This window comes from Lissotriton helveticus, chromosome 6, assembly GCF_964261635.1.
Source record: "Lissotriton helveticus chromosome 6, aLisHel1.1, whole genome shotgun sequence".
NCBI lineage: Eukaryota > Metazoa > Chordata > Amphibia > Caudata > Salamandridae > Lissotriton > Lissotriton helveticus.
In genome coordinates, this window is record NC_136067.1 from 146,779,609 (window position 1) to 146,806,587 (window position 26,979).

A 26,979-nucleotide genomic window follows, 5' to 3' on the forward strand; every position below is an offset into this window, starting at 1 on the left:
TTCTTACCTTAGAAACCTACACACTTAGTGGGCTACTTTTACTATGGAGGAGGTGGTTAGAACTTACTTGCCTTCTATCTTAAGTCACACGTAGTACGTGTAATAATTGTGAACAATATCCATTTGGTTACAGCCCTGAAGAAGTCAGTGTGTTATACTGTACACGACGAAACACGTGTTGGCTGTTGTACCATCATTGTTGAATATTGAAGAAAGAAAATAAACAACAAGGAACTTCAGCTTTTGATTTATGGACATTTCGATTTGCAACTTTTTATTGATGATTTACGTGACTCTTGCCTTATAATTTACTCTAGTTACGAACAAGAGTGGACTTTGTGTGCTCAGAGGATAATGTAGAAATTGTCGCTTTCAACTGAGAGCTGTAGATGTTGGATACGCATCTTTCCTTTAGAGGCACCAATTTACTGTAACAGATACACTGTAACCCTGATATTAATTTGGTTGAGCGCCCGATAATCTGTTGGTATCCTATCGTTTATTACCTTTTTAGAACTAGGTATGCCACTTGAAATTTTGGCTTTCTTACTTACTCTGCATGAAGCAAACTATGCGCAGGTACTTTGGGACTCTCAAGATAGGGTTACGCAAAGGTTTCCTATAGCAAAAGGGGTTCGGCAAGGGTGTGTTCTTGCACCAACCCTTTTTTCATTGTAAAATAACAGGGTAGTCCAGTACTTCCAGAATTTCCCCACTGATGCTCCTATGTTAGCAGGCCTGAAAATCCCACTGCTTATGTTTGCAGACGACACCCTCAGAATTTCCAAGACTCAAAAGGGTTTACATTTAGCTCTGGGAAGATTCGAGGAGTTTTGTCAGGACCATGACCTCCTAGTGAACGTGGAGAAAACAAAATTTATGGTTTTACATAGGCATAAGGTGATTAATGGTAGAGTAGAAATGAAGGAAGGTATTCTGGATCAGACCCAGTCTTTCACTTATTTGGGTGTAACTATTGGCAGTAAACTTTTTTGGACGCCCCAGATCAATCTTTTAACTCTTAGACATGCTCGGCTGTCAGGTGCCCTGCTGAAAGAGCAGCAATTATCATACACCAAACCTGTCGCTCCAGTTTAAAAAATTTATTACACCAAAATTAGTGCTTCGGTCTTGTATGGGGCCGAACTGTGGGGCTTCGAGAATCATGCCCCCCTTATAACAGCTCAAAATACATTTCTGAAGTTATTGACTAGTGTACCTCAGTCAACCCCTTTACTGCCTTTGTTCTTAGATCTTGACTGTTATTCTGTTGAGGATACAGCACACTTTAGACCAGTAGCGTACTGGAGAAGACTCTGGGTTACCCTGGAACTATCCCAGTATGCACAAGCACAAAATGCATAAAATTCCATGGCTGAGACGAGTAAAAACCACTCTGTCTGAGATGGGATTGAGTAGTCTGTGGCTAAATCCCATGGAAAACTCCTTTCCTTCTAAGAGTGAATATAAGGAAGCCTATTGGAACATGATCAAAATGAAATGCTTCTCTGCCGTAACAAGATCATCTTTATCACATGACTTTTTAGAACATAAACACAAAATAAAGTATGGAAAGTACTGGGATTTCATCACTTCCAAACAAGATAGGAAACTGTATCATCAATTTAGGGTGGGTGCTCTTCCCACCAATCTATTCACTAGCAAATGGAATGGTTTGACCTACAGAAAATGTCAGTTTTGCCCCACACAGAATGAATCATTAGCACACATGTCCAGCTTGTAAAGTCCCATGGCATAGATGGTTAAAGCCTGTCAGTCTGAACCTAGGGACTAGGTTAGGCAGCAAAGCCTTTAGGATTCTAAAAACATCTACGAACGAATCGATTGTGATTCCTGTCGCCAAGTTCTTAAGCTGGACGTGGAGACCCTTTTTAGAACTAGGTATGCCACTTGAAATTTTGGCTTTCTTAGTTACTCTGCACGAAGCAAATTATGCGCAGGTACGAAGCTAATTATGCGCAGGAATTCGTGCCAAAGCGAGGAGGTATCTTTAAACTATTCTTCTTTCTGTATGTGTGGGGACGAATAATTAAAAGTATAGTGTCCCACTGACCTTAGGGTATCCATTTGGCAGCCTTTTTAGGATTTTATGAGTGTTATGTTAAATATGGTGAGAGATCTTTTATAAAGACTTTTAGTGAATAGTATTATTTATTGTTTTAATCACATTTTAACTGTGGACTGATTATTTTCTGTTCATCTCCTCTTAATGAATATTTTTCTTGTTCTTGCTAAACCCCCATGATCATGGAAATGTTATAAGAACTGTTAATGTCAAATTCAGATGTATTTTGTTTTTTTATTTTTAACATGGTTTTATATGGGATTGTCTTTCATGATATGTTATCGAAATAAAGACTTATTAATTGATTGGTTGATTGACATTGACAAGAACTTATTCAAAAGTCTATGACAAGCAGGTGCCTGATTCCACCGAGGCCTAATTAGGCCAAAACCAGTCTGGGGTTGCTTGTGTTCCTGTCTGGAGGTGACCTGACCTGGATGTTTGTGCTGATTGTTCCTATTGGAGAAGGGCCACGACTGATTTGCATATGACAAGTCTTGTCCAAAGAGTGGCCCGGTGTGCAAAAAGGGAGGACTAGAATGGTCCCTGTGCAATCCTCTGAGATTAAGTCAAGCATTCCTTCCATCACTTTTGTTGTTTGTTGCCTAATTTCACCATCCCTTTTCTGCTCTGCAGCCAAATTCATCCAAATGTTGGTGTTTCTACATTACAGGCAGGGAACGGGGCAGGCGCTAACAATCTCCTTGATGTCTTGACACAATACCGAGGACTTTCCTGGAGGTGAGTGGTCCCTCATTTTTAAAACCAGGGCCGGACTGGCCATAGCGGGCATCGGGCAGTACCCTGGTGCGCCACACGGGTGGGGGCCGTTTTTGTTACAGGGCCGTTTTTGCAAAATCGTCCCTGTACCAAAATCGGCCGAAAACCGGCCCCGGCAAAGAGCTCGGCGGCACCTCCAACACCCCCACCCCCTCAGTAGGGAGGGGGGTCGGCCAAGCACTTTGCGAGGGCCGGTTGTGGTTCCCAGTCCGGCCCTGTTTAAAACCCCTTGTTAAATTAGCAGACTTGATTTTCCAACTGTGTCCTTAATGTACATTGTGCGAATACTGTTTTGGAGATCCCCCACAGTTGTCTATTAGACCACTTTTGTACCAAAGATGGGTGAACTGAGAAACCCTTTGTTCTTTTCTCATCTTTCAGCATCGGAGGAGACGGCAACCTGAGCACAGTCACAACGTTACCAAGTGAGTGCAACCAGATTTCTGGCCGGTGTGATTTATCTTGGCTTCTACATTAAAAAAAGTAGTAGGGTGGGCAGAACTTTCATAATTTTGGGTAGCCTAATTACCCAAAAATTCAGCTAGATTCCGCAGAATTATGTGAGAAAAATAATTCTGCATTTAGCAATATTTTCTTAGTGCACAAAAGCCCCCTCACGTCCAAAATTGACACAAAGAGGAATTTCCCATTAAGAAAGAGCACCACATGCAACAGAACATGAAAGGTGAGCACAAGCAGCCACTCACACTCGCTAAATGTGCACCACCAACTTACTCCCAGCATTTCGTGTTAGTTTCTTATTCCAAAGTGTATCGCAATGGCCAAAAATGTATGTGAGGATGCATTTTGCGCACAAAAATAGTGTTAAATGCAACAAAATAAATACAGCAGTGCAAGCAGCTGCTCGCACTTGCTAAATGTGCTCTTTCAATGTATTATTTCCTCCAAATTACTCCTAATTATGCAAGCGGGTGTAAGTGTGCTATTATTGGTAGTTCCGTATCCAAAGAGTAACACGGAATTGCCAAAATGACTCTGATTACACAGGCGTACTTCATATTCCACCCAGGCCTAGAAGGAAGCTATGTAATTGAGCTGCAATTCAGTGATGAGGTCCAACAAGTGTTTAATGTGTAAATAAAATGAGTGCTGGTGCCCAAAACTCTGGTGAGAAGCCCACAGCTTGTGCTTTTCAATGTCAGTGCACCCAAAATCAAGGCTTTGTAGTCTTGAACCCAACTCATCCCTCTTTAATTGACTACTAGGCACTCCCTGCACATTTATCTCAAACTTGTAGACCTTTATACCATCTTACAGTATATCAACGTGTATCGCCTCCTTGTGTGACTTTACATCTTGTACATTTGCAATTTTTTCCCGTGTGTATCCTTTTTGTAACGCATGTAATCATAAATCCTTATGGTTCGAGGCATGTGGGCTGCTAAATTCATATCTATTGCATAGATCGCCGCCTAGTGTTGGGTCCGGATGATTGCACATTGTTGTCCTGGAAGAGTCTTCGAAGTATCACGAGATAGGTGGCTCCTCCCCTGGACTACAGTGCGCATGGGCATCGACTCCATCCCCAGATTGTTTTTTTCCGCCATTGGGTTCGGATGTGATTTCGACGTCTCCTGTTCGGAATCGATAAAACAACTTTTGAAGGCCACAAGGCTTTCTTTACTTCGTTGGTATTGTTAGCGTTCGGTCTCGTGTATACTCCAACTCTTCGAGTCGGATAACTGTGGAGTCGGGTGACTCTTCGGTCATCGAGGCCCTGTCGACGCAGCAAGACCCAGACGACGCTACGATGGAACGAAGCCCGTTCAAGTACTGTCCCGTGTGCGGTTCGAAATACCCACACATCGACGTGCATCCTGTATGCAACAAGTGCCTGTCGCCGGACCACAACGAGGCCAACTGTATGGCCTGTTCCAAATTCAGGTCGAAGAAGACGCTCAAGATTCGGCGCGTGGCGCGCCTCGAGGCCCAGCGATCGGCACCAGCGCCTGTCGACATCTTTACAGACCCCGAAGCAGACGAGCAAGAGCTTCACCTGCAGATCTCACCTTCATCGGCGGAGGTCGAGGCCGACTACGGGGAACCCATCGAGGGCCTGGACCTGTACGAAACCGCCGAGGAGGTAGGGGACGACGAGGAAGTTTATGGGGCCGCGGAAGATAGCTCGGAGGAAGAGCTATGCCCCGTGCGTACAATTACTAAGGCTCAGGTCACGGGATCGCCACTCGGCCTTACCCACGACCCTACTCCTCGATCCTCGGCCCCGCCTCCTGGCCCGGCTACGGACACGACTACGGAGCCTCCATCACACAAATCGAAACCGAAACCTTCGGAATCGAAAACTACAAAGATGGCCGACACACCATCGAAACCGAAGACGTCTGGGACTGCATCGGCGCCGTCGTCTTCGGATGCCTCGAAGCCAAAGAAGGCTGTCGATCAGGCTAAGGTACCGAAAGGGGCCAAGGAGACCAGCTCGAAGAAGGTCGTCGAGCCAGTGTCGTCTAAGGTGGTCGAGCCGAAGTCGAAAAAGACTGTCGAGACTCCTTCAGCAACAACTGCCGCACCAACAGGCACGCGGACAATCGAAACGGCGTCAGCAAAGGGCACCGAGCCGAAGTCTGGAGCCCCTACGCCGAAGGTCAAATCCGCTGCTCCAAAGTCAGCGACGTCCACGACTAAGGCCGGGACGGGGGACCGGAGCACAGCTGTCGAAGGTGCATCCGGGCCTCCGCCGCACAAAGACATATCGTCGACGCATGGCTCTTCCCCTGTGGGTGGACAGAGGTCGTCGGTCGGCTCGACGAAGCCATCCGCTTCGTTTACAAAGCAAGTCACGGACTCCCTGAAACGAATAAAGGACAAGGCGTCGGAGCAGAAAACACACTCGGTGCCGAGGCAGAGTGTTCCACTGGACAAGACTTCGAGGCCGATACTCTACACTCTACCGCCAAAGGTGGCGCCGCAGGCTTTTGCCCCTCGTACGGTGACCGAGGAATCAGTGGCTCAGCTCACGGGAGGTTTTGGTCGACCACCCTTGCCTGACGAACATTCAGAGCAGTTTATCGACACCGACACGGGTAGATTAACCCTCTACAAAAGGAAAATTACAGCACAGCCTGTAGAATCCTATGTCATACCTCTAAAAAGGAAAAGGCCTGCACCAGACACGCCGGACCTTGTTGAACCCATCCCTCAAGGGCCTGGGAGGAGTCCTACACCTTCACCCACTGGATCCAATGGGGATGAGGGTGACCAAGATGAGCAGTATAACTTCCCTGAAAATACTGACCCTGATGAGCAGCAAGAATCATGGATACACTCTGGTGATCAGGGGGACCAACAGCTGGTCAGTGACCCACATCTGTATGGTGTTAAAACTTCTCCCACTGAAGACTCTGCGGCATTTAATGCCTTAATTGAAAGGGCAGCTTCAAACCACAAAGTAGAGATGCATGCCGACCCAGTGGAAGTTGACTTTTTATTTGATACTTTTTCGGCATCAGAAAAAACGCTGAAGACACTTCCAATGCTTAAGGGGGTTCTCAAGCATGCCACAGACATTTTCAAGGAACCCACCAGAGCCAGAGTGGTGAACCCACGTATTGAAAAGAAATACAGGCCGGCGCCTGGTGACCCTACTTATATTCGGGGACAGTTGCCTCTAGACTCTTTGGTGGTCTCCAATGCCCGCAAGAGGGCAAATTCACAGACAACGGGTGAAGCTCCTCCCCCGGACAAAGAGTCTAAAGTGCTGGAGGCAGGGGGCAAAAGGGTGGCTGCGCAGGCAGCCAACATATGGCGCATTTCTAACACTCAAGCCCTGTTAGCCAGGTGTGATAGGGCGCACTATGACACCTTAGAGCAGCTCTTACAACACCTTCCAGACCAGTTTAAAGAAGGAGCTGAGATGCTGATACAAGAGGGCAAGCTCATTTCTAACGCTGCGATTAAATGTGCGCTAGATGTTGCTGATACAGCAGCAAGAGCAATAAACACTAGTGTTATGTTAAGGCGTCAGGCATGGCTCCGCATCTCAGGGTTCAAGCCTGAGATACAAATGACTATCCTCAACCAGCCCGTCAATCCAGACAGACTGTTTGGCCCAGAGGTTGATACCACCCTCGAAAAGATAAAAAAAGATACTGAAACGGCTAAGTCCATGGGGGCGCTTCAGTCTCAGCAATACAGAGGGAACACTTTTCGTCGCTCAGGTGCACGGGGTGTTGCCAGAGGACACTTGGCACAGCAGTCGCAATTCAACAAGGGAGGCGCCCAGGCCTCGTACCCAAAACAGAATAGAGGTGGTTACAGAGGAAACAGCGCAAAGGGCAGAGGCAGAGGCAACAACAATTCCCGTTCCTCTGCTGCCAACAAACAGTGACTCCCTGTCACTGCCCCCCCGACCATCAAACACCTGTCGGGGGGAGACTCCAGCAGTTCCTGCCAGTCTGGAATTCCATCACCACAGACAGGTGGGTCAGGAAACTTATCCAATACGGCTACTGTTTAGAGCTAACATCCACTCCACCCAACATACCCCCAAGACACCGTCCTATGTCAGCAGAGCACTTGCACTTATTGCAGCAAGAAGTCCTGGTGATGCTGCAAAAAGGCGCTATAGAGCTCGTGCCGGTGGAGGAAGAAGGCACAGGGGTTTATTCCCTGTACTTCTTAATCCCAAAAAAGGACGGCTCGCTCAGGCCCATTCTAGACCTACGGCCCCTCAACCTCTACATACTCTCAGAACATTTTCACATGTTAACACTACAGCAGGTTCTACCATTGTTAAACCAGGGGGACTTCCTCGCAACCTTGGACCTCAAGGATGCTTATTTTCACATACCACTCAACCCGTCCCACAGAAAGTACCTCAGGTTCACCATACAAAACAGGCATTACCAGTTCAAGGTCCTGCCCTTCGGGGTAACCACTGCCCCCAGAGTGTTCAAGAAGTGTCTGGCGACCGTGGCGGCGCACCTCAGGAGACAAAACATACACGTCTATCCTTACCTAGACGACTGGCTCGTTCAAGCAAAGTCGGAACAGCAGTGCACCGCGGACATGTCCCACACAATTCACCTCCTTCACAGTCTGGGGTTTTCGTTAAACTATCCAAAGTCGCACCTCCAGCCAGCCCATGTGCGGCAGTATCTGGGCGCGACAATCAATACTCTGACAGCTACGGCTCAGCCAACCCAGGTGAGGATCGACACCATCCAGTCGCTCATCCGGAGGTTCAGACCGCAAAACTCACTCCCAGCGAGAGTGTTCATGCAGTTGATAGGCATGATGGCCTCCTGCATCTTCATTGTCCCACACGCACGGTTGCATATGCGTCCGCTCCAAGAATGCTTGGCGCATCAGTGGACTCAGGCTCAAGGACAGTTAAAAGACCTAGTGTTGGTCACCGGTCGGGCGTACAACTCTCTGCATTGGTGGAATCCACACAACCTTTGCAAGGGCCGACCGTTCCAGGAGCCTGTGCCACAGATTATCCTAACAACGGACGCATCTCTCCAGGGGTGGGGAGCTCATGTGCTCCACTACACTGTGCAGGGACTATGGACGACGCAGCAAAAGAAGATGCACATCAACTATCTGGAATTGATGGCGATCTTCATTGCACTCAAATCCTTCAAGATACATCTGTGCAACAAAGTCGTGTTAATCCGGACGGACAACATGACGGCGATGTATTACATCCAGAAACAGGGAGGTACGCACTCTCCACAGCTGTCTCACCTGGCTCAGAGCATGTGGAAGTGGGCCATTCAGAGGAACGTCTTCCTCATGGCGGAACACCTCCCGGGCACGGACAATCAGATGGCAGATCTGCTCAGCAGGTACAGCCATCAAATGCACGAGTGGGAGATACATCCATCAGTACTCCACCCGTACTTTCAACAGTGGGGTCATCCAGAGATAGACCTGTTTGCCACAAGGGAAAACGCAAAATGCCAACAGTTTGCCGCCAGGTTCCCTCACCCACAGTCGCAGGGAAATGCGATATGGATGAACTGGTCAGGCAGATTTGCGTACGCTTTTCCCCCAGCACTTCTGATACCGCTGGTGGCAAGAAAGCTAAAGCAACACTCGATGACACTCATCCTAGTTGCTCCAACGTGGGCACGCCAACCATGGTACACCACGTTTCAAGAACTCTCCGTGGTACCGCATCAAAGGCTGCACCTCACACCCAGGCTCTTGACGCAGAACCATGGCGACATTCAGCACCCGGATCCGCGACAGCTCAATCTGGCGATCTGGCTCCTGAGGTCTTAGAGTTTGGCTACCTCAACCTGCCTCCTGAATGCATGGACATCATCAGGGAGGCACGGAAGCCCACTACAAGAGCTTGCTATGCAGCAAAATGGAAGCGGTTTGTCATTCATTGTACAGCACACAACATTGACCCGCTGGATGCCTCCATTCCTAACATCATCTGCTATTTGTTACATCTTTACAAATGCAATCTAGCGTACGCTTCCATTAGGATACACTTATCCGCCATAGCGGCTTATCTTCAAAACAGGCAGCATCTCTCTGTTTTCAGGGTGCCTGCCATTAAAGCTTTTCTAGAAGGGCTGAAGCGGGTCATTCCTCCCAGGACCCCACCCGCTCCAGTATGGAATCTCAACGTGGTCCTCACTAGGTTGATGGGCCCACCTTTTGAGCCTCTACATTCATGTGAGATTCAGTTCTTGACATGGAAAGTGGCTTTCCTTATTGCTATCACGTCTCTAAGGCGTGTTAGCGAGCTACAAGCGCTCACAATACAAGAGCCATTTATACAAGTGCATTCAAACAGGGTAGTGCTCCGCACTAACCCCAAGTTCCTTCCGAAGGTGGTGTCACAGTTTCATGTCAATCAAACCATTGAACTGCCCGCATTCTTTCCAAACCCAGAAACAGTAGCAGAAAGAATGCTCCACATGCTAGACGTTCAAAGGGCATTGATGTACTATATTGACAGAACACAACCCTTTAGGAAGACACAGCAACTATTCGTTGCCTTCTCCGCACAGCACAAAGGCAACGCTATTTCCAAAGCTGGAATAGCCAGGTGGATCGTTAAATGCATTCAGATTTGTTATCAGAAGGCTAAACGCACTTTAACGGTCCCCCCCAGGGCGCACTCCACACGCAAACTGGGGGCCTCCATGGCATTCCTAGGTAACATTCCTTTAGAGGATATTTGTAGAGCAGCCACGTGGGCTACACCACATACATTTACCAAATATTACTGTGTAGATGTGCACTCCAAACAGCAGGCAGCTGTAGGACAGGCTGTTCTCAAAACTATTTTTCAGACTTCTGCAGCTGGCACGGGCGGCCGCCGTTCATGAGGGGACTGCTATGTATTCTATGCAATAGATATGAATTTAGCAGCCCACATGCCTCGAACTGAATATGCTACTTACCAGTATGCATCTGTTCTTGGCATGTAGGGCTGCTAACATTCATATCGCCCGCCCTCCTCCCCGGCGCCTGTAGCAGCTGCAGACTACCTCATGCATTTCATCACTAGCATGGACATCGTTTACACTATCGCACTCCATCTTTGCCACAATGGCTAAAAACAATCTGGGGATGGAGTCGATGCCCATGCGCACTGTAGTCCAGGGGAGGAGCCACCTATCTCGTGATACTTCGAAGACTCTTCCAGGACAACAATGTGCAATCATCCGGACCCAACACTAGGCAGCGATCTATGCAATAGATATGAATGTTAGCAGCCCTACATGCCAAGAACAGATGCATACTGGTAAGTAGCATATTCATTTCTCAACTGGTGCATATGTAAAGCGCTCTGACACCTTCGGGTAAAGTTCGCGCTATAGAAAATCGCATAAATAAATAAATAAACTTGTGGATCCATACTTTCTGCCTTAATGATGGTTTTGCCGTCTTTCTCTTCCCCTGTCTTTCCACTACCGCCTTCACTCTCCACTGCTGCTCTCAGTAAATGGCTGATGCATATAAATAAGTGCCGGTGAGCCCCACTGTCAACCATTTGCTCAAATTAAGAACTGGTCCAAGAAAGCTGAAACTAGCTTGGATTGCTGTTGATCCAGATAAGAGGGTACATGGTCTGGCATTTCAGCCTGGACTGTTTCTACTAGAACAGGTCAATGACTGGTTTCCACATGGTTGGCAGATATTTCTAGTGGCACAGTGGATTGGAATGCAGCCCACCACAGTTAGCAGCGGCTCAGGCATTTCATCCATAATGTTTTTAGTTTTCGTGAGGAAGAAAGCTGACCTGTGAGTGGGGGTACTTTTCATAGTCACTGTGGCACTCTTAATGGGGCAATCTAGTTTTCTTTACCCAGTCTTGCACCTCTAACAATCACCAACAGTAAGCATTTCAGAATGATCCTTTGTTTGATCACATCTTTTTGTGTTTCGAGACCTATTTCCATGGATGGCCCCTTTTATGCAGGATGGGTACCTGAAGGGTATGGAAAATAGATAGTCATCCCTCTTTTGATCCGATTCTGGATCCAATTTGCAATTTTTGTCCATAATCCTTTATTTTTACATGCTTTGAAAGAAGGGGATGACATGTCGACACATTCTGCTGTGCATCACCCTTCAATGACCGTTTTCTAAAGGGATCTTCCTAAAAACATTGCACAGGAGCATGCTGTGTTTTGATATGGAAAGCCTTCCACATGTCTCTGCAGAGCATGCTTCCCTGCCCCATGTTGATCTGCTGACACTGGAAGGTTGCTGTAGGTATTTTATTTTTATTGTTACCCCAATGAACCAGGCAGTCACACCAGTCACTAAGGGTTTTCCTATTTACATGGATTATGACCCTGGAGCTTGGCTTTGAGGTCGAGGCAGACAAACAAAATGCATCACTCTTTTACAGACAATGGCTACTGCCCTATGTACCCAGGCGGTGGGAGATTGATAGGGGTGGCAGCATTGATCTATAGTTAGGGGGTACCTGTGACTACTTGAGAGGGGGTACTACCAGCTCCACCTGGTAAAGTCAGTGCATTCTCCCTTACATGGTTTCTACTGGCCTCTATCATGGCCGAAATATGTTTGATGAGAATGAGAATGTCTGATGGGCAAGGATGGATTGGCGATCTATTGTATTTAATGTAAACAATGGTTGGTGTGTTCTAGTGGGCATTCCAGCTCCACTACGCCCCCTCTCCAGTCCTTGCAGAAGCGCGGTGAGTTAGGGAAGGAACCACTTTGTATCAGCGTTTACCTGGGACAGCCCACCACTCCCTTAGGTGATGGTCATTCACCAGGCCCCCCTTGTATGGAGTTACGTACCATTCCATCCTGTAGGAAAGACACACAGGTACTGAGAGGCAGGGAAGGAAAGCCACAAGCTACACTTTATGCAGTGATCATGCAGTGAACATTCAGAAAACATACCCTGAAGATTGAATGGGTTCCTATGAATTCCGAACTAGCATCTGTCCCTCCCCATCAGGGAACAATAAAACACTGACCCCATTGGGCAGTGAGCTGTTCAATAGTTCACTTGTCCAGAAGTGGAATTGTCTTGAAGTGTCATTCTACCTGGGACTGGATTGAGAAGGTATTTCTGTCACTAATTAGCATGCAGAAAGGATTTTGACACTCTGATGCAAGAATCTGGGCTTCAGCTCACGAACTGAAGATAGCATCCCAGCAGAAAACCAGCTATCTTTGAGGGCCTGTGGAAGGCAACAGTTTTGGGGTGCAAGGAGATTAGAAGCAGCTGCTCAAGATAAGGAAACTTGCTGCACTTCAATAAAAAGGGAATCGGGGAAATGAAATGAAATGGAAAGGGCTTTTATAAAGCGCATGGCTACCCGACTGCATCCCAGCGCTGTAGCGGTAACTAGAGTTGGTGTGAGCTCCAACGGAAAAAGCCAAGCCTTTAGATGTTTTCGGAAAGTAAGATCGTTGGATTCTTTATGAAGGTCCAGCGGGAGGGTGTTCCAAAGTTTGGCAGCGTTGTAAGAAAAGAGCCATCCACCACTTCTGGCCATCTTGATCCTGGGTATTACTGCTAGGTGGAGCTCATCTGAGCATAGTCTTCTGTTGGCCTTATAAGGGCGGATCACATTTTTGATGATAGGTGGTCCAGTCCCTTCCAGCGACTTATGGGCAACACACAGGGCTTTAAAATAGATTCTTTCTTGCACCGGGAGCCAGTGGGGAGCGCGCAGTGCAGGCTTTACTGAGCACCTGTTGTGGGTCCCCATGAGCAGTCTTGCGGCAGAGTTCTGCACGATCTGCAATTTCTTGACAGCTAAGCTTGGGGCACTGCCATAATCAATCCGAGACAGAATTAGGGCTTAGACCAGCAGTTTTTTGGGTTAACTAGGTGTTGGAGCTGGCCCTTTTGGCAGGTTCACCCCGAGACTTTTTGCTTTTTCCTAGCCTGTTTCTAGAAACTAGTGTTAGTGATTTTAAGTCTTGGCGTACTTTTTCACTGTGGTACAGTGTTAAGTGCGTGAGCTCTCTGTGTATGTGTGGTGCGTGACCTGCCCTCCCATAGGAATGAATGGGGAATATGTATGCCCATGGTAGTTCCTGTTGTGTGGAGAGTGCAGGGTCGAGTTTGAAATGTGCGAACTCGTGAGATTGAATGCTGCGTAATGGTGTATGCCGCATGATTGTGTCTAGTCTAGAAGTGCCACTTTGAGAAGTTGGCATATTTGTGTAATTTGTGCCTGGCGTGTGATTGGCTGGTGAGCCTGGCCCAGAGTGCCTGGGCCTGCTTGTGGATTGACTGTCTGGTTTGAGGATGACAGGGGCTGGGGAGCCCCAGGAGGTTGTCTGAGTCAGCCCGTGGATGAAAGGCAGCATCTGCTGCCAAGGAAGTGGGTGGAGATAGCACCTGAGAGTGAATGAGGCTGTGCCTGTCTGCCACAATGCTAGCTCCACCTCCCCGCTAGGCGACTGTCACCTCTGTCCCTGATACTGACAGGACTTCCCTATAACCAGTTCTAGCTGGTTCTCACACTGCCTGCACAAAGACTTCAAAGACTTTTCTGTGTATAAGAAGGGGCTGTGTCCCCTTCCAAAATCTTCTTCTTGCTAACTTGAATCTGCCAGGGGCGTGCTGCTGCTTGGGCCCAGGGGAATCCCTGGGCCCTGCCCAGCCCCTGGACATCTGATGGACTTTCCTGTCCTGGGAGCTGCTGGGATCCACCCTATGTCCTGGACTACTGAGGTCCTGGACCCCTGAAGGACTTTGCTGGACTTTGGATGTCTTGGGATCGCTTTATTTGTGCTCTAGCGCTGGGAGAGCGCTTTATTTTGTTCCATAGCGCTTAAGAGCGCTTTTTGCTGAAGTACGAGCGTGTCGCCGTCACACATTTTGCGTGAGGATTTGAAGGTGCCTACCCTGCTTGGCGCCCGATTCGTGTGGTGTTTTACCTACGGGTGCCACCCCGTTTATTTAATTAATTATCGGGTGCTCACCCCTCATTTTGTCCCCTTCGTGTCACCGCCGCGGCCCGAGCCGTTTGGATAATGGCCGCCGGAAAGCCGCGCTGGGATTGGCGGGCCGCGGGGGGCCCGCCCTGGAAGGACGCGCTCTGATTGGGCCGTTGCTGAGGGACTGGCTGGGGAGCCGCGCTCTGGTTGGTTGATCTCCGCCGTGGATGCTGCCGCGTCAAGAAGGGCTCGTCCAGGAGCCGCGCTGGGATTGGTCCAGCGCTCGCCTCCTGTCCCGAGAGGTGCCGCCGCTGGAGAAGTCGTCCATCCAGCCTGGAAGCGCCGCGTGACTGCCCGTCTGCACAGAGGAGCCCCCGGTGAGTGACGCCCGTAGTTGAGGAAGGGCTGGGGGGGTTCCGCGACGCTGATGTCGGTGCCGCTTTGAGGCACTGAGTAAGGGCGGTCCCGGATGGCAGTGGGCCGCCCCACCGTGGTTACAGAGTCCGCGAGGGGCTCTTGAGGGCCCGCATTGCTGTCCGTTATTAAGGGGCATTTGTTCTTCAGAGCCCCGAGAGGCTCAAGGACGCATTTCAGTAGATTTAGAGCCCGAGAGGCTCAGAGGGGCTATATACGTTTAGAGAGGCCCCAGAGGGGGTCCAGAAGGCCCCATTATTCTCGAGCCCAGAGAGGCTCAAAGGGGCACAGTTGTTTTCAGAGCCTGTGGGCACCTGGGGCACAGCGGATTTTAGAGCCAGATGGCTCCAACGCCCCTAAGTTGTTTTCAGAGCCTGTGTGGCTCCGTGTGGCGCAGTTTTATGTTCAAGGGCTACTGAGAGCCCATGCCACAGATTTGACCTCTCAGCTGCCCAGCAATTAGTGGGCAGCTGCACCGTTTAGGTCTTGTGACTGTTCACAGGTGCCCAGCAAGTAGTGGGCACCTGCACCGTTTAGGCCCCTGACATTGAGACACAGGGCGTCCTAGCCCCAACAAGGCCAGTTGGCCTAGGGACTGCCACAGGTGGTGGCTTATGTAAGTTTTGCGCAATTGTATGGTTATTGCACCTCTGAATGTGTTCTCTTGCATCATGTGTTATTCCTGCACCTCTGAATGTTTTTAGACATCATGTGATTTTTGCGCTATTGTATTGTTCTGGTACCTCTGAATGTATTTTTATTGCATCATGTGCTTTGTTCTTAACACCGCTGAATGTGTAGGTTTATGCATCATGTGTTTCCCTTTACTACTCCTCTGAATGTATATTTATGCATCATGGGTAATGTGTTCCTTCCTAGACCCCTAAATGCTGTGTGATACTTAGGTGGTCGTCCGTACACCTCTGAATGTTTTTAGGCATCATGTGTTTTCCTTTACTACTCCTCTGAATGTGTTTCATGCATCATGGGTAATGTGTTCTTGTTTATACCCCTAAAGGTATTTTATTCCTAGGTGGTTGTTCTTTCTAATACAGGTGGTCCTAGTGAGGTCCTGGTTCCCTGCGTGACATTCTCCTAAGGTGTTTAGGGTTGCGTAGGTGGTACTTACCTGTTCCCAGTAGTTACTGGATGTGATTTATAACTGTTATTTTGTGCTACAGTGATTTTATATCTTTTATTCTAATTTCTGACAGTATTTCTATTTCTACTAAGTGCTGATTATGACCGTGGCCTATGTGGCCCTGTCTTGTAAATAATCCCTTGTGAATATTGCCCGTGCCAGTTGGCACAATGTACATGTGTGATTTCTATCTGATGTGGTTTTGACAATACAGAAGTTATTTTTATATAACCTTGTGTGGAGTTCCTTTTGTGGTGTGCCTAGGATGTTGTTGCTGTTGTGCGCTGGCGCAAATGCTTTACACATTGCCTCCGAGTTTAGCCTCACTGCTCGTGCTAAGCTACCAAGGGGGTGAGCAGGGGTTATCTTGGCGTGTGACTCCCTCGCCCTGACTAGAATGGTGGTTTCTTCCTGGCTTTGGCGTCAGCCTTAGCCTACCAGAAATAGCCAGTTCTAACACTAGGTAGGAGAGGAAGCACTTTCCGTATCATTCTTAGCAGACCGTAACATGATGCCGCCGTCTTGGTCTAACCAGATACCTAGACTTTTGATCTCAGTTTTTGGGGTCGGTGCCGGGCCCATACAGGCTGGCCACATGGTATTTTATTTGAAACTTAGATGGTGGCCGAGAAGCATCAATTCGGCTTTATCACCATCAAGTTTTAGATGAGACAGGCGCATCCACTTTGCTACTTCTTCAGGGCAAGAATGGAGGTCGGTAGGTGTCTGGTCGATCTGGCTCAATGAGACAACCAGCTGTGTGTTGTCTGCATATGTTACTATATGAATCCCAAAGGGAGGAAGTAATATCCACCAATGGGGACATATAGACATTAAAAAGAGTGGGCTCAGGCATGAGCCATGAGGGACTCACACTGAAAGGGGATAGGTTTTGAGCAGGTGTCGCCTTCAAAAACCTTAACAAATCTTTCCTCTAGAAAACATTGAAGCCATAGTAAGGCAGTGCCGGTCACTCCTATGCTCCTGAGACGGTGAATCAGGATTTGATGGGGTAAGCTCTTTCTCTCATTGAAGGTCAGGTTGCCTTGTTGCTGACATTTCCCCTGTGCTGTGGGGGCATCTGGGTGCTTCTGTAGCTGGGAAAGATTGCCCTTTTGAAGAACTTACTATATGAACGTTTGATTTGGTTTGATGTGATATTTATAAAGCGCAGCATTCATCCTAAGGCATCAACGTTGGTCCCTGTCCCCGGGCTTACAAATTCTCCAGCTTTTCACTTGCTTGTCGTGCACCAGTAGCAAGCAGCCTATGTGCTTAGCTATTAAAAACTCTAATCTGTGACCAGTGGGCTCTGTGGCACGGGTCTCCACCCCTTCTGGTGTCATTTTAGGGTATCAGGTTGTGTATACACCTAGGGCACCCACTACTCACCTATAGCTAGCCCAGTGGCTACTCGACTAATAGGATTCCAGTAACTGTGCCGAAGTACAGAGAAACCCTCACCGGAACCCCTGACACCACAAGACCGGTGTTCTCTCCAAGAAAGGGGGGCACTATTTATCCTTTGGGTGTTGGAACATTGGGCAACCAGGAACATTTGACCTCTTATCAACTGCTGAAGCCAAATCAATACAATAATAAGCATTGTTATCATTACTCTGGATTTGAAGAGTAACCCTGTGCAGTGTGTAGAGTTCAAAGTTAACTGTTTTTATAATGATTAGTGTCTAAATGCTAAAATAGTGATTAAGGTCAGATCTGTGACCGAGAAGGTTTTCGAGACCTCTTGTTTTCACAGAGCATCCTAATTGTATGTGCATTATTGTACTGCACGTATTAAAGTAAATTTCGTTTATAAAGCAAAACAGTGACTGATCATTTACCTTATTAGCCATATTCTGAGTGTCTATCCCAACTCCCTCCTTAGTCAAGCCTTGGACTCCTCCTGTTTACTAACCCGAGCACATTAAGGGCTGGAGAAGAGTACTTGGTTATCTAGATTGGGGCTCAATAGTGCTGTGACACCAGGACCAGTGTTGAACTGCTCCAATTGATGCAACTGACGCCCAGTAACCCTGACTACCCTGGTGCCACAGAAGAATGGTTGTCACAATCTATAGCTCTGAAAGGGCTTTTTCCAAGAACATGTTTGCTCCAGCCTTGCACTAGAATGAGTGACTGCCTGGGTGAGTGAGTACGTGACATACATCCTTTGCGTGCCAGTCAAGGTTGCATACCGAATGCCAATTTTGTCAATTCTAAGCTTTTTGAAATGTGCAGGCATGCCCTCTCTTTTTACGGCCATATGCTGTATTCATTGTTTTGGCAATCCTAAACAGAGTGGAGGCTGAAAACACCACTTACAACAATTAAATGGAGGAAGAGTGTCAAAAAATGTGCTTGGATATACAAAGTCTTATTTGGATGGGACTGTTGGAGTTGCTGTTCTTTCATGTCCCATCAAAGGTTGCAGCATAGGATGTGATGAGAGAATGGTGTGAGTCAACACCGTCTAAGTGTTATCTTCATAGATTACTTCTCTGTGCCCTTCCGACACTGATCACAGATATGGGAAGCCTCTTAGGAAAGTTGACAGGAAATGACTACTAGGACTAATGTATGGATCCTTTGAGGAATTATGTCACATCAGAGTGTGACCTCACAGATATTAACTTATTTTACCCCTGAAGACACCACGTGGGTATTTATGCCTCATTACAGTCATTGGCCTCTACATCAATTTTGCTAGCTCGGATACCTTTCATATTCAGTTGCCATGTATACGTGGTATGTAGTATCTAGCTAATTGGACTTTTGGAAGACATGTTTAGGGTTTAAGATTCTTTAATCATATATAATGATATATGATTGTGAAGTTTCAGTCAAATTGTAACACACACACATTTGATATCAGAAAATCCTATAAGCGATTTGTAATGCTAACAAAATCATCAGTTCTAACTCATTAAAATCATGGTCAACAAGCCAGAGTAGATTGGTATTCCACCAGAATAATAAGTCTACATTTTGTCCTGCCATAACATCGAACAACTACAATATCAGAAATATATAAATACTTAGGTAAGTATAGCAAACCAATACTTATCTATATATACTTACTGTCACATTATAGATCTTCAAGGTTTATGGATGTGGAGTTAAGAATCGTGTATCTACCTTTCTTATATATACTTATCTTCGTAATATATATCTTGCATTTATGTATATGTGGAGTTAAGGATTATAAATGTATATTTACCTATATATACGCACCTTCACAATATTGCGGTAAGTCAATGTTTTGGAGTCGGTATTACATCAGAACTATATTTTTACTTGATATTGTGACATACATTCAGCGGATCTTTATGCTTTGTCTTATGGCATACTCATCTTTATAAATGGTGGTGCTGAAGTATTTTCATGATGGTAATCTGCTTTGTTTGTTTTGTTTTTCCAGATATTCTCCGTGAGTTTAACCCTACACTGCAGGGGTTCTCTACTGGCAAAGGAGCGGAGAATAAGCCAAATGCTTTCTTCAATCAGGCCAAACCAGGATCTAAATCTGAGTAAGTGGAACTGTAAGGTCAGTGAGTATTAGCAGAATTTGCAAGCCTATTGTTATATCAAGATGTGCCAGTGGTTTGGAGCAGACCTTGTATATGTTTATTCATCCCCCTTTCCCACATATAATGAGATCTGACTACTGTGACTAGTCACAAGAATCAACTCTGCTTCTACCTCGGGCACTCTAAATCCTGTGTCCATGACTGGGGAGTTGACTGACTTTAGAGTTTTGTGAGCCAGAAAGCACTTGATCATAAAATGACAGTCTAGGCTCTACATCTGTGGTCCAAGGAAATAGCAGCATTCAGCACTTCACACCATACGCACTGGTGTGTCATCAACTTAAAACTGCCCATATGTCATGCTTCAGGTGGTAGATTCTAATACTGACTGAATTTGTGTTGGGTAGAAATGCAGCTTTGTGTGAAGTAGACATTCCTTCAATGCAGTGTAACTTTACACCCATGGACCTTTCAAAACAAACGCGTTGAAAGGTGGAGAAAACCAGGTCTACATAGTAGAAAATGTCTCTTTACCCCGCCGTGTCTCTTTTTTACTTCTCCATGAGTAGCTGCTATGGGCCATCATCATTGCTCTTGAGTGCTTTTCATTACTATTCCATTTTGGAAGTTAATGTCTCTGGTTCCTGGGCAAAAACACTTCATTGCCATAGGTTCCGCTGATCAGCAAAGCCAATATGGTCCGACAAGTGCAGCAGATCTCCACTATGCAAGTTGGCGGGTGTTTATTCCTGTTTGTGCCTCCAGTGCGCTGGGGCTTTTGGCTACTCAAGGTTTGATCTGTGTATGAGCAGCATTGATCCCAATCCTGGTCTTCCTTGCACCTGAGGATGGGTAGATGGCCTGAGAGAATAGCTTGATATGGGGTCTCTTTCTTATTGGTCCTTCCATACAGTAGATAATGGAGCATACATTGTGCTTCATCCTACTGAATTGCTATGTAGGAGTGCAAATCAACCTTTTTTTTGTTCCTTGGGAAACTTTCTAAGGCTTGAAAATTCACAAATGTCCTAAAAACACTGGCACCTGGGTAGTTTTCTTTGCTATGATTGCTCAAATGCCCATTGCCACCGTACTATGTTGTCCTACCAGTTAAAAGCCTCGAACTGGTTACATCCTTCAACATTACAGGACTCTAAGGTCATCAATGAATCATTTAAGTCTCTGGTATAGCACCTTGTACTGTTGAATAAAGGCTCACACCAGCAGACACTATGGTGATGGACTGCTCCTCCAACATCAAGATGTTAAACATATTACTGCGCCTGCCCAAGTGCTCTGAGGCTACTGAATAGTGTCATCCAACACTTTAGGAAAAAACAAATGAAATAAAAGATTACACTGATGCGGAGTACCCAATCAGTTTATTGTGTATTTCAAGTAAATGGATAGAAAAAGTTCACATGTGACATTGTACATTAATTGTTACAGACCGACACAGTTTAAACACACAGGGCCTCATTACAGGTTTCAACAGTCCTGGCTCCAGGACCGCCGAAACTCACCGCCGCCCGCCAGATTACAAGTATTTTGTTGTCTAGGGGGCGGCGTGGAGGTCCCACTGCATTGAAGTTTAAAGGCTCATTTTGAGCCTTAGGGCATTATTATGAGTCAGACAGTCCACGAGCCGCCAGACTCATGGTAGCAGTCTCCAGATCATCTTATTACGACTAGGGCAGTCGGACCACCCTGGGACCACCACAACTGCCAGGGAACAGCCGTTCCCTGTGGGTTGCGCTGCAGTCGTGAGGCTGTAAAATGCTTGGTTACTGCGGCCCCATCAAACATATTACAAGTTTGCTCACCGCCACACTTTTCATGGCGGTGCAACCGCCATGAAAAGTGTGGCAGTGAGGAAACAAAGGGGGATCCTGGTGCTTCACGCCATGTGGTTGCACACAGGGGGGCACAACATGTGCCCCCCTGTGTGTATGCACACCAGTACCTGCACAGCATTGACTGGAGTAGCCTACACCATGCAGGTACTGAATCTGACGTTCCGATTGCAGTAGCTATTTCATAGGCATTGCCGTGGGAACGCCAAAGAACAGCCTGCCAGACAGGAGAAAACTGTTAATCTGGCAGTTCAGATATGGGAGCGTGGAGGTCCGCTGACACACCAACAAACTCATAATAAGGGCCCTTAAATAGCACTGCCGCTGGACTGCCAGTGCACTTTCCTGCAAGGGAAAGAATGCACCATGTCATGAATTCCTTCCATGCAGGAACTGGGGGTCCAAAACTACAGTTCCCCCCCCTGCATGCACCCCATGCACAGAGGTTCAAGGGGGCCCTGCAGGGCTCCCTTTTTTTTTTTGTCACACAGCCAAGAAAAGGGTGGTGGTGAGGCAACTCAAAATATGCTTGGCGGTGGCGCTGCAGCAACACCAGCATATTTTGGCCTCAAACCACTGCCAGACTGCCGCAGGATTCTTAATCCACTGCAGTAGCAGCAGTTCAGTGGCGGTCTGACCACCACACTTATAGTACTGCGGGCAGTACCTCAGTGTGGCTGTGGTCGGTCCAATGGACCACCGTAGTCGTAATAAGGTCCATAAGGTCCATAGTTTTGTCCATAAATGGAAAAATATGTTTTAGCTTAAATATCAGGTATGGTAAGAAAATAGAGCTTACGTTAAAAAAAACCTATTGAAATTCACTGGAAAAACAGTTATAGTAAAAGTTAAAGTAACTTTATAGTTAGGTATGGTAATAATATCTTACTTTGCATTAAAAAAAACAAAGGTTAAAGGGATGTTATAGTTAGGTGAAAATGTAATTTAAATCATGCCGTTTTAAACAAACAAATCCACTGAAATTCACCAGTCATAGTTATCTCATGTAACTATAACTCATGCCCTAAAGTAACTATAACTCGCGTCCTCTCCATACACAGTGTTTTCATTAATGATGTAATTTCAGATGTTGCATTGATGTTATCAATGTTGTCATAGAACATGTCATGAGTGATGTAATATGTGAGGTCGTAAGCAGTGCATGGCAAGGATCGAGTTATAGTTAGTTTAGCAGTAGTAAAAGTAATGTTTATTTAGTCCTCGGTCTTGTTAAACAATTTTCTAATTACAATATCATGGTAAGATAACGCACAACACCTTATATAAAATACAAGTATAAAATAGGATAAAACACAATTCATCCTACAATAAAATATGTACAATCTCAAACACCTGTGGATTAAATGAAGGACTCCACCCAAGTACATTCATTCATCTCAAGATTGACTGTAAAAACTTGTCAACAGACAATAACATTCGCCCCATTGCACATGTCACATCTAGGAATCACATTTCAACCAATAGTTCAATTGCTTGCACTCTATCCCTAGTATCATATTTTATAAACACAGGTTTTAAAAAAAGACTTCCGGTGGGATAAAAACAAAGAACTATCGTCAAGGCTATTTCATGTTAAGGCCACATTGGCAAATTTTCCCTTCATTTAAAAACATACCAGGAATTACTGACATTGGGAGGCAAGATGGCGGCCGGCTATCTGGCCGTGTGAGCTGGTCTCAGCGTTTCTCTCCCCCCGGATGACCTGCTGACTTTCTCATCCTCTAGCGCGGGCCGATAGAACTGAAACCACTGAAATTAATTGCCACTCTGACCTGTGCTGGGAGATGCTCCGGTGGTTCTGTACTCATCGACGCTGCCTGTCACATTTTATCGTATCTTCACGAAGTCTGCTGGGCAGCGACTTGTACATATCTCAGCGATCCCATCAGTCGTGTTCTTTCAGTGCTGTAATGCCGCCGAAAGGGCAGACAAAAAACCCGCCTCGGGTTACCTCAAAGACTGGCACTTCGGCGGCTCAACCTCCAGCTTCTCAAACTGCAATTCCACCCGCCGAGAACACTAAAAGGGGCCAGCCAGACACTGCATCCGGTAAAACAGCAAAAAAACTGCTCCAGTTCCAGCAATGTTCCAATCTTGGGCAAGCAGCATAAACAAAATGCCACAGAGCCCACAGAGCCTAGCTGTTGTAAAATCTCTCAATCTCTCTGCTGCTCCTCCTAATGTCTCCACGTCTCCACAGCAACAACTGGTAAGGCAGACACTGCTTCTTTACTATCTTTTTTGACAGTTTTGCCTAAGGATATCGATGGGGGCACTGTTGGAGGTACAACCGGGCAACCTGAGGTGGGGGTGCTTGGTAGTAGTGCCTCAGGGACTCCGACTTGCATGGATCCTTTACTGGATTTGACCATCCAACCCAGCGGGCTGCTGGGAGTTGTAGTTCCCACGGACTCTGTTTCTAACATACAATCAGCAGCAGCAGCTGCCCCACCTATAGCCCTCCCTACAATCTCTCAAAATGAACATCCTCACACAGAGGTATTGCAAGCTCCCCCACCCTCCGCATCAATCAACACCGATGGCGATACGGATGGAGATACATTTTTTTCTCTTTCAGAACACACAGGCTCCTCTGTGGACGACAATGGGCTGGATAAGAATTGGACCGATGATGAAGATAGTGATCTGGGCGACTGGCGAACTAATGATGTCCTGAACTCTGCTAGTACCTCTAAGGGCCTCTCTACGGTTCGAAAAGTACCTCAAGATTCTAATAACGGCTCCCTAGCTTGGGATTATTCATTTTCCGCACAGTCCGGAGCACAAGGTAATCCCCTAGACTCTGCTACCAATGGCTTTGATTCCAGCTCAGGCCCACCTCCGGGTGAAATGACACTGGCAATCATATACCAGACAATAATGGCACACCGCGAGGAGACCCGACAGGAAAGTGCCCGGGCACAGGGGGCATGCCGCAGGGTTCAAAACTCGCTCCGCAGAGTTGTTAAAACCTGTGCAGACATTGCATCTAGGGTAGCCGAAGCAGAAACCCGGATCTCCACTCTTGAAGACGACATGGTCACCCAGAAGACCACTGTAGATTTACTCCAATCCCAGAGGAACGACGTCCAGTGGAAGCTGGTGGACATTGAGAACAGGGTGCGGAGAAATAATTTAAGAATTTTGGGGGTCCCCGAAGGTATCGAAGGATCCGATATTCGACAGTTTGTGGCTGAACTATTTTCGGAGGCCTTTCCGGAGGTTAAGGAATGGGATTGGCAATTAGAAATCCAACGTGCCCATCGGTTTCCGTTCAAGCCTAAACACCGATCTGGTCAAATGGACAATAGACCCCGTGCTATTTTAATCTGTTTGCATAATTTCTTAGCTAGAGAAAGGATTTACGACCTAGCTAGGCCTGATAGGAAAAGAGCAGGGAAGGGTTGTCAATTTTTCGTTTGTCCTGATTTTTGCCCTGCTACGGTTGAGCAGAGGTGGCAGCTCCGCCAGCTAATTGCCTCTTTCCAGTCTAAAGGGGCACAGGTATTTTTACTCTTCGCTTCTAAACTTAAAGTTATCCATCAAGGCCAGACAACATTTTTTGAGTCTGAAATTCTAGCCAAGGCCTTTTTGGATTCAATTTAGAAAGCTGAATTTGTATGTATTTAAGCCTCTAGCTTTTCTTTCTTTTTGAATTATTAGCGGGGCATTGCTCTATTGTGGGGATGATACCTTTTGGTACATTGTGCTTCTGTTATGTTTCTGGTATCTCCCAGGGCATGTCCTCCAGTATCTTTAAGTTGGCAGCGATTCTGGGGGGGGGGGAGGGTTTTGGCTCATATCAGCTCCTCCATAATTCAGACTTCGGTCCTACTGCCTCGATTGGGGGGTGATGGTGTGAGGGGGATGATGTTGGGTGGGTGTCAGGGGTGGCGGGGTTGTTGGGTGGGGGGTGGGTTGGGGCTGCATTAAGAAAAAGAAAAGCTTGAATTTTTTTTATCATGTTATTGTCTTGATTATCACAGTCATTATTCTGATTTTTTTGCACAAAAGACTTAATGGCGTTGGGTAAAATTCGTATAGCATCATTGAATGTTTGTGGTTTGAACAATGGGAAGAAGAGAGCTTTATTTTCAAGAGTTATTCAGGCTTTACATTTAAAGGTACTGTGTTTACAGGAAACCCATGTGCCCTGGAACAATCGAGATTATTTAAAAGTTCTTGGATTTGACCTAATAGGGTGCACCCGACAGTCCTCAATGATAAGAGGGGTGATAAGAGGGGTGGCAATATTAGTAAGGCGGGGGATAGGATCCTGTTTGAGAACCAGCCAAGATAATGGGGGACGATGGGTTATTTCTGAGCTTTTAATTAATAGTAGACCCTTGACTATTTGTACTGTATACAGCTCGAATGTGGATGACCCTGCAGTCTTGCATCATTTAAATGTAGAGTTGGCTTTGTGGCCCCACCCTATCTGTCTTTGCGGCGATTTCAATATTAACTTGTCAGCTGACTTTAATCTCATAGGGGGGCAAAAATATGTGGGCAAGAAACCCAGAGTATCTTGGGCTCTGCAAGCGCTGGTTCAGGAACACCGTATGACTGATCTTTGGTTTCATCATCACAAGCATTTAGATGGCTACACATATTTTTCATCTCCTCACAATAAAATGGTTCGTTTGGATTATGTCTTCTATGTGATCAGCTCGCCGATACCACAATAATCTCGATCTCACCCCGTATCATATCAGATCATATTCCGTTGATTATTGGTTGTACTCTAAATTGCATCGAGAAGGTTCCTAGAGCATGGACTTTCGAGAGAAAGCTTCTATCAGAACAATTATATTTAGATCATATGAGGCCCTGGATATCTGAATTTTTAAACATCAATAAAGGGTCAGCCCCTAGCAATATCGTTTGGGATACACTCAAGGCAGCGATTCGTGGTGAAACAAAGAGTTTCTTATTCTCTTGTCAGAGGCAAATCCAAAAGCAAACTAATGGGCGGATTGAGGAACTACGTCTCGCAGAGGTTCTGCTCACGAGTGCGATCAAGGAGTGCCGTGATACAGCCTATAGTCAAGCACAGGTTGCGCGTATTAAGGATTCCCTGCTCGAATTCTTTGGGCAGGACCTCACAGTACCGCTCGATGATGTTCGAATTTGGTGAAAAATCGGGCAGGGTATTAGCTAAACGTCTCCAGCAGTGAGCCCTGGCAAACCGCATTGTTAAGATTCAGGACTCTCAGGGCCACATTCATGATAATTCTGAAGGAGTCCTGACTGTTTTCTCTGAGTTTTATGGCTCCCTATATACGGAGGAAACTAGGGACTTTAATTTAGACCATGAGTTCGGCACCTTTGTACATGAGCTTAACACCTTAAAAGTAACAGATCAGCAGAATACTATTTTGGCTGCACCTATAGAATGGGAGGAGGTCGAACTGGCACTGAACTCACTAACCAAGGGCAAGGAGTCTGGCCCGGACTCTATTCCTTTGGAGTTTTATACTATATTCCGGTCTGAGATTCGGGAGGATTTTCTAACAATCCTTAGAGATGCGCAGCTTGGCCTTACACCTGACTCTTGGCGCCACACAACCATCATTCTTTTTAAAAAGAAAGATAAGCCGGAGCTGGACTCTGCTTCATTCCGCCCGATATTGCTGATCAATAACGATAGCAAGATTTTCGCAAAGATTTTGGCCACTAGATTAGCGTCAGTGATATCTCCATTAGTTTCTATACGCCAACATGGATTTATCCCTGGCAGGGACACGGCGGATCAGGTGTGGTCTCAAG

At 46.6% G+C, this 26,979-nt stretch overlaps 1 protein-coding gene across 1 annotated transcript in view; it reads left to right on the forward strand.

Annotated features, from left to right (window-relative positions):
* The window catches only part of PLB1 (phospholipase B1), a 552,393-nt gene that overhangs the window by 178,559 nt on the left and 346,855 nt on the right, over positions 1-26,979 (forward strand). Inside the window, exons 18-20 of the mRNA XM_078647360.1 lie at positions 2,760-2,827; positions 3,248-3,291; positions 19,228-19,336. Coding sequence (XP_078503486.1) covers positions 2,760-2,827; positions 3,248-3,291; positions 19,228-19,336 — 221 coding nt within the window. The remainder of the gene's footprint in view (positions 1-2,759; positions 2,828-3,247; positions 3,292-19,227; positions 19,337-26,979) is intronic.